Here is a 13,396-nt window from a genome sequence, read left to right on the forward strand (position 1 = left end):
ATGGAGATTAACATGGCTCGACTTAAATATGGGGATTAACAGGGCTCGACTTAAACATGGGGATTAACAGGGCTTGTTATATATACTTTTAAGAAAACATAAACTTTACCACTACACGCATTCTGAATTATTACATGTCAGGTTTATCTAACAAATCAAATCTACAAATGATTAATGTATCACGAAAACACATCGTAACTCTTACACTTAAATGTCTCAAAGTACCGATTTCATTTACGAGTGAAAGTAATGAAATAAAAAGCTGTCAAAACTAAATGTATTCAAGATTGAAATTATGAATAAAGCAGAATTAAATTTAATCAATTCCTTTAAAATCAATCAACTTTCAATATAATGTATCAATCAACAACAAACTTCGGTGAACAGAAAGAAAGAACAACATACTTAAATTATGTGAGCATGCGAGTTTCAGTATGGTAGAAAAACTAAGATGACAAGCTACAATTATGTACAATATATAAATGTAGTTGCGTGTAGAATAAAGATTGAATGTACTGTTACCAGTCTACAGTGAGGGATCAGGGGGGTGAAATTGACTGGGTCTAATCTGCCCACAACATCGATTGACCTGATCTAGTTCTGTCGTTACAAATTGAAAGGCCCTATAATATACCCACAACACAACTTTCTATTTATCTATAATAATATTTGGCATAGCCACAGAAGCATTCATCCACAACATACAGTATTGGTTAACAAGTGTCCACAACTGTTGTATTATGGCATATTCATATTGTAATAAACAAATCTGCACAATCTTTCAAATGGCTTTGACATATAAATCAGATGTTTTTAAATTAGAAAACCTATAAAGGAAAATAAGGGTTAATTGACCAAGACAATCCCTATCGTCATCTAATCTTGCGTAACTACAATAAATGGTTTTATAAATTGTATTGCCGTTTTATAGCGGAATAAGTGAATATTATGGTTATAAAAGATAACTTTCCTGTGATGCTAAATTGTAAATCTCCTCTAATCTATAATATGCAAGAAATGTGTCCATAACACATGTTGTGTATATGTATGTATATTTGTGTGTATGTTTGTCTTGTGAACAGGGTGCCACCTTTGAGAAAGACAGTGAGTATCACTAATATCTAATTGGATTACACTAAATGAAAGACAGAGGGAACATCTACTATTTACAACTTTCAAATGCATTAATGGCCATTCACCATCATATTCTCAGACTCCCTCTACCCTAAATGCACCCGTAGCCAAAGTTGTAAACATTAATAACACCAAAATGGAAAAATGCTCAAGGTAAAAGTACCTTTAAATACAGACCAACAAAGGAGTGGAATCTTTTACTGAAACTAGAACAAAAGTAACTGGGGAAAAATATCTATAAATTCAAAATTATATCAACTTAAATGATCCTACATATATCTACTTTTATATTTTATTTTGTATGTATGTATGTCTTTTATACAAAAGTTTTTTAATTGTTCTGTATATATCTTTCAATTATGCTTTTATTTTTCTGTATATATGTTATAATTTTTTGTCTTTACTTTTAAACAGAACATTTTGAAAAGCAGTACTGTACTATATTACTGAAAATGTCAAAAGTCAAAATAAATAAAGAATAAATAAATATGGTACAGACAGACTTACGAGGAGAAAGCAAGAAATATACTCGACATCTTTCATCAGGAAAATAAGGAATATCTTTAATAAATAACCAGAGAATCCCCAAGCTCTTAGATCATCAGATACATTTCCCATTCTGTGAAAGGCGGCCAAGTATTTCAATTTCTACTGGACTTTTTTCTGCAAAACTAGACCAACTCCTTTGGGGTCAAGATGTCAAGATAAATACTTTGTAAAACTGATCAAACAGCTTGGAATCGTAAACTATGGGGGGTGCGTTTCCTGTGTTGTTGACATTGACCCAACATGGAAACTGTATGTTGATTAATAAACTACTTTAGGAAACATTTTTATAAAAAACATGACATTTTAAATTAGGGGTCTTTGGTTTGAACCCACAAAAGAAAAACCAAAATAAAAATCTTAATCATTATTTATCTTCAATTTGGGATCTGACAAAAACTCTACGAACTCAACAAAAAAAAAAATCCAAACTTTTAAAATTACACAATGCTTTTATCAGTATTTTCAGTACACTATTTTAGATTTATAAATATTTTTGTAAATACGTCTTCAGCTTTGGATGCTTTTTGTGTCATTTTATAATACAGGAGAACCTATGTTTTACGTACCCTGATTTTACGTACGCTTAAAATGACCGATGACGTCATCATTTTCTTACATTGAGGGCGCAATTTAACAACAACAAAGCACAAAGCCATTGCTGTGTGAGGAACTCTGCTGTGTGAGACAGCTACACACATGCATTCCCCCTACAGCAGCGACTGTTTTTATTGATAGAAAATACAAGAAAATTGATATTTTAATTTACACTTTATTTAAACATCGCACAGGCTGTATATACTGTACATTTTTAGTTAGGCCTCACATCTTGCTACGCCTGCTAGCCTGGCCTAGATTAGTCTGGCAAGGCCTAGCTGGCTGGTGAAATAATTTTCTGCTATAAAAAAATCTATTTTATATGCGACTACAGAAAGCACAAAAACAAAGAATATGACTTTCTAGCCGCCAGCGGAAGCACAAATATAACATTTGATGTATCATTTCATTCGATCAATTACAGCATAATTAAGGTCTATATATTCTTAATATTAACAGTCCATTATTGTTTTCAATTCAAAACCTAAAGAATTTAGATAGATAGATCAAGTTGTAATTTGGTAAGAAAAGGATTTAATCAAAGACAGGAAATTATGAAATGAAATGCAAAAAGAAGACAAATTTACTTTTAATAAAGATGCAGTACTGCTAATGATACTTCCTTTGACAGTCATTTAATTAAAATATTTTGTGCCCTATGATTTTCATGCAAGAAAGAACTATATATTAATGAGCAGGGTTTTTGTTAAGGCATAGATGCGCAGATTTTCATGTTGCTATTTATCGTGGGTTCCAGATAGTTTGCAATATTTGTTATTAGGAAGGTCTCCTTAATAATGTATTGTCCCCCTGAAAAATAATTTTTTAATTTATTTTTTGAATATGCCATTTTAATGTCACATAATAGTTATTGACTTCGACCAAAAATTGGATTAAAAAAAAATTTATTTACCTGAAAAAAAAATTAAAATTAAAGCAAAACAAATGGTCAAATTGGCTGCCGGTCAAATTGGCTGCCAGCCAATGAATTTTTGGTAGAATTTAACCATTTATTATGTTATTTTATAAGTGAAAACATTATTTTTTTCCGTTTTTTTTTCTACGGAAGTGATTAACTTTATTAAAACTACAAAATAACCTATTCAAAGTCTGATTAATAATTAATCTTCATTTTTCATGTTTTTGGGGGACAATACATCTTTAATCTTGAATAAAAAAATTGACCTCGTATAATCCCTTGATATTGAGGAAATTAGAAGGTTGGGATTATATTAGTATTATTAACAATGGAATTTAATTAATTTCTTGTGTCCTAATTTAGTCTAAATTGCATGAGATTATATTAAAGCATTAGATTATACTCGGTCATATAATGTAATTGAATAACTCATATAATAATAACTTAATATAACAAAAATTATTAATAAATTAAGAAAATTAAGAATTGGTAAAAGGTAGTCTTTTATAAAGAAAAAGAAACCTGTTTATCTGAAGTGTGTTGTCTATGAATACACTCACTGTTACCGTGGTGACTAATTGATGATAAATAAGGAAGTATGTAACCCTTAAAACACTTATCTCGAACAGAATTGTTGAAATCACATTGATAGAGCGTGCGAAGAGTCGTCGTTTGCGAAAGTACTAATTTGTAAATAAAGGACGTAGTCACTTAGCGATCTAGGACAGTTGCGAGTGCTAATTTAAAGCAACGCCACCAAACCATTAAGAATTAAGTATTCTGGCCATGGTTACAGCATGTTTTGCAAAGAAAAAAAAACAAATAAACAAACTATGTCATCTAGTTGAAGCACAATTTTGTTAAGAAAATAAACTGAATGATCTGAAATCGATACAATAATAAGATTAATTATAATACTATATATTCAAATTTTAGCAAGTGCAAATTTGTTATCATAATCAATAATGAGTATTGGACTTATATTAGTATCTTAATTAATTGAAATTATTCAACTTCTTTATTTTTTTTACATTTAACCTTTATTTAGCCACCTATTGGAAACCAATAGAATGAGAAATTCGTTTCTCCCTACTGCAATGAGACAATTAAATAAACATGGAAACGTTGATCATTTTATGCTATACTGTTACACACACCAATCTTGCTTGTATTTTGTATTTTAAACGCTATATTTTATCTGTATTTTTTCTATTTTAAACGATGTATTGTATCTGTATTTTACTAAATTTTTATGTGAATAATTTCAAACCATGTACAATATTTTACTGTTTTCAAATAAATGAAGTTGAAAAAGCTCAATGAAATCACAGCCACTTATCATAACTTGGCCCACTGGTCACCCAGTATAAAGCATTATACAAAAATTAATAACTTTTTGAAACTACTTATATATAAACTATGATTCTTGAAATTTAAATTTCATACTATTCATTCTGTTGTTATTCCTTAACAATATGCTTTGAAATATGAAAGGTGAAAAATAAATGAAGGAAAATGCTAATTTGAGGAAAATTGGTACTCTTACATACATTTCTACAAGGAGTAGAATATTAATGACAAATTTATCTGGCCAGTTTAGTAACTATAAAATACCACCAAATGCTAAATATTAAACATATCAGGTCGACTGCCCTCTATGTTAATACATTGTCATACTTTAAGAATTTTGAAGTGAGCCCTCTTGGAAAAACAAAACTTTTAAATAGAAAATAAATATGAAACAATAAATATGCGACATGGAAATGTATATTTTTACCATATTACATGATCTAGTAGAATCCCAGGTGGGCTTGGTATGAATCAGAATTCAGCTTAAAATAAGGGGTGGGATTATACTCGAGTATGGGATTATACTCGATGATGATGAGTATGGGATTATACTTGTGTATGATGATGATGATGAGTATGGGATTATACTCATGTATGATGATGATGGGATTATACTTGATTATTGGATTATATACTCGAAGATGATGAAGATGAGTATGGGATTATACTCGATGATGATGAGTATGGGATTATACTTGTGTATGATGATAATGATGAGTATGGGATTATACTCATGTATGATGATGATGAGTATGGGATTATACTTGTGTATGATGATGATGAGTATGGGATTATACTCATGTATGATGATGATGGGATTATACTTGATAATTGGATTATATACTCGAAGATGATGAAGATGAGTATGGGATTATACTCGATGATGATGAGTATGGGATTATACTTGTGTATGATGATAATGATGAGTATGGGATTATACTCATGTATGATGATGATGAGTATGGGATTATACTTGTGTATGATGATAATGATGAGTATGGGATTATACTCATGTATGATGATGATGGGATTATACTTGATTATTGGATTATATACTCGAAGATGATGAAGATGAGTATGGGATTATACTCGATGTTGATTATGAGTATGGGATTATACTCGTGTATGATGATGATGATGATGAGTATGGGATTATACTTGATTATTGGATTATACTCGAAGATGAGTATGGGATTATACTTGAGTATGGGATTATACTTGAGTAAGGGCTTATACTTGAGTATGGTATTATACTTGAGTAAGGGATTATACTTGAGTAAGGGCTTATACTTGAGTATGGGATTATACTTGAGTAAGGGATTATACTTGAGTATGGTATTATACTAACCTCTCCATAGTCAATATCAATTGGGAAAAATCTATTTGGTTGTTTCTTGAAGTTCTTGCATCCAAATCTGTTGCCTGTCTTTTCTTCGTAGAGTTCACAAAAATCATGAATTGCTTTGTTCTCAGTAGAAAAGGACACAAGTTTGTTGCCCCCTATTGCGGTTCCAACACGCCCCCATGACCTAAAAAGGTAATACCTAAAAAGCACAACAAAACTTGTGTTTAGTATGCTATTATCAAGATATATTGTCCCTCTAAAACATTTTTTGGGGTTGAAAATGCCATTTTCATGTTCATAGTTTTTCACTTTGACCAAAAATTGGATTGAAAAAAAAAATTTACCTGAAAAAAAAAAAAAGTCAAATTGGCTGCCAGCCAATGGGTTTTTGGTTGAATTTAACCGTTTGTTTTGTCTTTTCATAAGTGAAAACATAATTTTAGTTTAAAACTACAAAATGGTCTATTTAAAATCTCATTTTAGTAATTTTCATTTTTCATATCTTTGGAGGACAATACATCTTTAAAGTTGTCTACACTATCAAACTTTACATGAAAAAAAATGTGATGTGCCCATATATGGACATGATGATTTCATATCACTACCATATTTGGGCATATCACTACCATATTTGGGCACATCACACTTTTTTGTCGAACTAGTTTGATAGTGTAGAAAGTGCTTAATGGTCTGTAACATTATTTATTTTAATCGGCATAGCTCACTTTCTGTTGTCATCACTCTCCAGTAGTTGAATCTTGTAGTATGAGTTGGTTCCTCTGGTAATGTCTACCATACTTAAGGTCACATTGTACAGAACATTATTCTTCTTAAGAACATGAGCTTGGTCTTCCAGATCTACAAAAGAAACAAACAGGAAAAAAGTTACAATCAGATATGAGACAACGTGATATGATGTAATGGGTAAGGACTGACAGGCAATATGATATGATGTAATGGGTAAGAACTGACAGAGAAGCAGAGAAGTTTGACACCAGTGTGTGCCATTTGCTTGTGTTCGTTCGCTCACGAGCAAGCAAGAGGCTCACGAGCAGACTATTATTGGAAAAAACTATTGCTCAAGAGCAGTATTGGATTGAGATAGCAAATGCTTTATAAAAGATAGAAATATAGATAAAAAAAACCAATTCCCCTCCCTCTGTGATGGAATTGTAAAGCAACCTCTCCTGCATGTTTTATCTTAGATTCAATTGTAATTTTATCGTGTCATCTTGTTTTATATATATCTTTATATTTATATACTCCTGTTATTGGCGTTTACACTTTGAATGAATTGTTGAAATTAAATAATATAAATAACATGGTAAAATATTGGATTCATATAATGTTAATATTTTGGATCCCTGTGTGTTAACTTTGATCAGTCCAAAAATATACTTAAAAATAAAGAGGCATTACTTCTGGCCAATGGCCACTTGAACCAAGTTCAGATTGTTAACTAAATTTTCAACTTAATAAAGGTGTACTTATTCAATATAGAAGCTTATTTGAGCAAATATGGCTGTGATTTTGTCAAAGAAAATTACAGATAATGAACAGATTTGACTTCTTCAAATGACCTAAATTCCAATGTTATTTAAAGAAAATTTCTCCCATTGGGAAAATGTACACCAGCATCATACAGTTTATATGGCCCCAAATGTCATTGTTAATATAGACATTACTAAATATTGGTGACATACATATGCTGTTCAGCCTTTGTTTATAATTAAATAAAAAGTTTTATTCTTTTATCCTAAGAATTATGGACGCAGGAGAATGCTTTAATGTATATTTTGATATGTGGAATTTTTTTGTCAAGGTTTTTTTTAATGTGTATACTGATGTGCAACATTATAAATTAATATCACATATGGTTTTAAACGAATCCCAACTACAGACTATGTGGCACTGAGCAATAATAAAATAATATAAATATTGACCCAGTTTTATTTTATATTTTATAATTTAAAAATGCGTGCTGTCAAGGGAAAAAAGAAGTTTGGATGGCACTTTATGGAAATCAATGTATAAAACTAAATAATTTATATATATTACATAGCCTATGTAAATACGTGAACGTGATTGGTTGAAACTGCGTCACATGACTATCGCTGCGAGGATCGTAAATCGTATATATCCTCGAGAACGATGATATTGACTGAGTAATTTTCGCGTAATTATCGTGTCCCCTGTCATTAATCACATACATTCTCGAGTTCGATGATATTGACTGTGTAATTTTCGTGTGGCAACACTCACGTTCGCCGATAAATAAACAAAAGTCATCTACTGGATTTGAACTCGGGTGGAATTGTCACTCTATCGCAAGACAACGCTTCCACCGCTGCGCCACGGAAGTTGCTTCAAGAAATTATTCATCTAAACTATTTAAACTATGCATACATAGCGCCCTCATTTGTTATTAGTCCTCCCTAAATGTGATGAAACACCGTTTGTGATTGGTCAATACTCACGGTAGTAACCTAGTAACTAGTACGCGCTGAACATCCGGTGATTTGGCTCCTCGAAGAGAGAAGACGATGAATTGTTTATTCGGCCTACCTGATTATAATATTATTATTAATAGGCTTATTGATGGAAATTCTTCTGTTAATTTAAACGGCCTAGGCCTAAGTGAATATTTTTTGCCAAGGAATCATTAATTAGTAATTATCTGTATATTATTCTTCGCAAGGTAAGGTGTCTAGGCAGGAGGCTTGTTTACATACAATACAAATACTATAGAATAGGAGGCCTAGCCTAGCTTCACCCAACCCAGCAGACTTGTTCTTGGCTATATAATATAACAGATATCGCCTTTTATATCGGTAAAATATAAGATTTAACATCCCCTCGGGATGATATTATGTTCTCGGGGAATTATATATCCCTCAGCTGCCGCTTCGGGATATATATATTCCCTCGAACATAATATCATTCCCTCGGGGATGTCAAATCTTATATTTCACCTCTAAGCAGTCAATATCTGTATAATACAGTACAAGCAGGATAAACCAATGAAATATATACAGTACAGTACATTACAATACATTTTAAAGATATATTGTCCTTCAAAAACATGAAAAATAAAGCTTATTTTGCAGTTTTAATAAAGTTAATCACTTCCGTATTTATTTATTTATTTATTTATTCTTTCTTTATTCTGCAAGCACTTTCAGTACTAGTGCACTGATTTCCAAAGTGGTACAGTAATTGAAAATATAACAAACATAATAAAATAAAGACAAAGAATAATTGAAATATACATTAAAAATAGCAATCAATTTTAGAAAACAAAAAATTTTAAAAATGTTGAGTACTAATTGTATTTTGGAATGAAGTTATTGAAAAATCTTAAAAGTTAATTTTTAATTCATTTGGAAGTTCATTCCGTAGAAAAACAAACGAAAAAAATAATAATGTTTTCACTTAGAAAATGACAAAATAAATGGTTAAATTCAACCAAAAACCCATTGGTTTGCAGCAAATTTGACTATTTTTTGCCTTCAATTACTGTACAGGTTTTTCAGGTAAATAAATGTTTTTCGATCCAATTTTTGGTCAAAGTGGATGACAATATTATGTGACAATAAGAGGGATAAGGGGATAATACATCTTTAAAATTAATATAAAAATGAAAACCATTACAATAAACTATTTTTTTAGAAGAACCACAGTTGGCTGCTACAACACAACTTTATACTGCATTTCAAGTTCATCTGTAATTTAAAAGAACCTCTTTCTACTCTACATCTTTAAAGATGACTAATCGTTTCAACATAGCTGTCAAAAACATCTACAAATTACCACCAACTACGGCAACCACCGCTGTTTACAACAAGAAGTTCAAAGCGGACACCACAAAGGGAAGGAGTCAGGTGTTAAAAATCATTCAAGATAAATACAACCATTGCACGCCCTACATTCAATTAGTCGGTCATTTATCATTTTTTTAAACATTACCAATTGAACATATCTTGTAGTGTAGTACTATAGTCCAAAAGTAACTTTAATAGCATTTGTCTTTTCTTTCTCAAGTCAAAAACTTTTTTTCCAAATTGATTTTCCATTGTCATTAAAAATTTGATTAAAATAAATTACTATTTATACTGTAACAAGTACAATATATTAAACAATATCATTATGTACTCTACTCATTAAAAATTAATTTTTTTTTCACTAAGCGGTTTATAGTTTCTCTATGCCTATAAATTTAAACACAGTATAAAAATGACATACATTAATTTTGGTTTGGCCTTCTTGTAAAACTTTACTCTACGAGGTTTGTACGGTTGATGTCACACAGTCCCTTTAAAGATTACTTCAATTAAGTATTTGATGAAAACAAACTATAAACGCTAAGTGAAATTGGCCATATCACAGAAAATAAATTGCGGTAGGACTGTGGGTGAATTGGTGTTAGGAAGCAAATATTTTCTTTTCCGGTGTATCGTGTCACATTACTAATTAATCTAATCATTTGAAACTGTTAATGAACTAAACATAAAAAATAGTTTGTTCTTTTAAATGATATATTATAAAGATAAGATTGCACAAAAGCTCTGCTAATTTTTCTGGCTGTTTTACTTTATCGTTTAGATTGCTTCTTTTGAATTGGAAAACCAATATCATCATTCAATTAACATTTTTTTAAGATCTTGCTATGCATGATTTAAAAATTGTTTATATGGAAAGTGGCTAAAAACATTTCTGTAATTAATTTTTTGTGCAGTAACTGTTTTTTTCTTGCTGTTTATGTTGAGTGATACTGGTTCCTCTTCTAAAAAACGTTATTCTATTCCCTTTGAGGAACAACATATACTTTGCCGAAATATAAATAAGATTTTAAAATAAAATTATTTAACAACAATACATATTCAAACATTTCAGAAATAAAACTTTTCCAAATGTATGCAACATTTTAATATAAGAAAGAGTTATTTTATTTCAAATAAATCAAACATCTCATCCTATAAAGATGCGAAACCTACCTCCTTAAGAATAGACTAGTCCACCAATACTTGGGCTCTAATACTACTGTACTATTATCAGTTTTACAACAGCCACTTAATACAGCTTGCTACTTATTTCAAGATACCCACTAAGATGCTAGCAAACTTTTGAAGGATAAATTATTCGTACAAGGAATATTCGCTTGAATTGCAAACATCGTTACCAAGTAAGTACTATCAATATTTCAAATACTAAGAATATCAATCTAGCTATGTATTGGTAAACTACATTGAATTAATAGGATTTTCAGTAAATTTTTGTTATTTATCAAAACAGTTAATCAACTTAGTGAATTTGTAGTCTTTTGTAAACCACGATAAAATATATATACTTTTTTTTAGGTGATTAAATGTACCATTTATAAGTATAGCACATAGAAATTTTGTAAAAACAAGGAGGTGGGATTTTTGATAAACAAATTTTACCAACGTAAAAGCATATGAATCATTTTTTAATGTGTAGTCTTTTGTAAACCATGTTAAAATATAATTTTTTTAGGTGATTAAATGTACTATATATGAGTATTAGCTCAGGGGGACCGAAATTTTGCAAAATAAGGAGGTGGGATTTTATTAAATGGATTTACCAAATTAAAGTAAGGGATTGTACCCCGTCATATAGCATAAAACATTTTTAAAAAATGGGAAAATATATTTTTGTTAATATAAAGTAAATAAAGAGTGCTTTAAACTTGCAACATCTTTTCTACATTGAAAAACACAATAACAGAACACTGAAAAAAACTTTCACGAAAAGAAATTAATTATGTGTTTCTTGTGTACTATTCAAATTACAATGTAACATGCCATAAAGTACGGTACAAATTCTAAATACAATTGTTGATTGATTCCCAAGAGTAGCAAATTAAACTATAAGAGCTGCGTATACATGGACTAATTCAACTCCTTCTTCTAATGTTGACATTTCACAAGTACAAAATGTATCCAAATGGAATAAAACGTTGCTAAAGATGACACAGATGTGGAAAAAAATATCCAAGTCCTTCATCAAATGGACAGGCTCAGGACAGGAGGATTAATAATATTTGTTTTGGTACTTGAGAGGTGTTGGTATAAAGTACAAAGTTAGTGTATAACTACTACTTATCGATAATTGGCTTGTTTCACAAAGCTCACTGCAGTAAAAGGTGAATTATCATGATATGTAAAAAGTACATACAATATTTTAGAATCTTGAAGGGCAGTCACTTCCTATTATCTATAATGGACCTACTAATTTATAGGTTCATGTATCTACTATAAAATACAATAACCACATTTAAAAATAAAATAACTTTGTTTTTTGCTACAAAACAGAAGAAGTCCTACTTTTTAGTGTTATTTGTTAAGTCTTGTTCATACTGAACTTTACAAATGATAAATGTAACCACCATGGAGGAATGAGTATTTTGACCATTGTTCACACTGTTTTATCACGTTTGTAAAAGTGGGAAAGACTGAGGAACTTATAGCCAGCATTCAGTTGACTAAACCAAATCAAAATTTAAGTCAAGATACAGTACTAAGTTTAGGTATTTAAAGTATATAAAAAAAGAACAAAAATCTTTTTGAAAACATCGACACTATTTTAAAGCAGACATTTTTATCAGGATGTTCTGAAGTATGCCAACTAATTTTTTCTAAAAATAAGTTTTTAAACGACTTTACTAAAACTTAAAGACAAACACATATTATTCTTAGATTTCCGTTTTGGATTTTGGCAGTTTCAAGCACCTTACTACCGGTACTGTACCTACTATCTTGAGGGTCAAGTTTATATCAAATAGAGTATCATCACCGCTGTGTTTTTAAAGTCATGTTTGATTTAATGTCATAATGTCGCCAAAACACTCTTAGGAATTATCTAATAGTGACTTTTCCTCAGACTAGAACTTGGGTGGTGACATTTTTTAACAACAACTTTACACTTGTATACTATAAATTTGTATTGGGAGCATTAATGTAGTCCTTGGCTATTACAAATGATTTAAGTAAACGAAAAAAACTTTTTGTTGGCTCGATAGCTCAACAGCAACATCTACAAAATAATTAAGACTGCAAAATCTGCAAATTTTAAAAGTCATACATCACTCAAAGGGACATGAGTTTATTGTTCTATTTATTTACATGTCAACTTGCACCTTAAAAAGTGATTTATCTTTCCTTTTGTTGCCATTTAATTAACAATCTCACTCAAAATTAATATCGTGTGGATGATGTATAACAAGTATAATGCTTTAAACACGCTTCCAACAAAGCGTAACAAAAGGTATTCACACCGTATGACAACACGCGATTTAACTGCCCTAATGGTGTCAGTGATTTTAACTCGCAACTTGCGAGGGAAAATGTTGATTTTAGAGCGACTTAACAGGCTTGGGTTAAATCGTTAAAGAGAAGGGCATTGCAAATTGAAGTATCAAAATTAGCTCAGTGACAGTAGGTAATGAATCAAATAATAAATCTAATGAAATTAAGGGAGATGGTCTC

The 13,396-nt window shown here is 30.5% G+C and overlaps 1 protein-coding gene across 3 annotated transcripts in view; it reads right to left on the minus strand.

The window, feature by feature from the left end:
• The window catches only part of LOC144852535 (poly [ADP-ribose] polymerase 1-like), a 67,546-nt gene that overhangs the window by 39,371 nt on the left and 14,779 nt on the right, over positions 1-13,396 (minus strand). For all 3 annotated transcript variants that reach the window (XM_078710409.1, XM_078710408.1, XM_078710410.1), the window contains 2 exons: positions 6,617-6,749; positions 5,895-6,090 (listed from right to left, as the gene is read on the minus strand). In XM_078710409.1, the coding sequence (XP_078566535.1) occupies positions 5,895-6,090; positions 6,617-6,749 (329 nt within the window). The remainder of the gene's footprint in view (positions 1-5,894; positions 6,091-6,616; positions 6,750-13,396) is intronic.

The sequence above is a fragment of the Antedon bifida genome, chromosome 9 (assembly GCF_963402885.1).
Source record: "Antedon bifida chromosome 9, ecAntBifi1.1, whole genome shotgun sequence".
In the NCBI taxonomy this organism is placed as follows: domain Eukaryota; kingdom Metazoa; phylum Echinodermata; class Crinoidea; order Comatulida; family Antedonidae; genus Antedon; species Antedon bifida.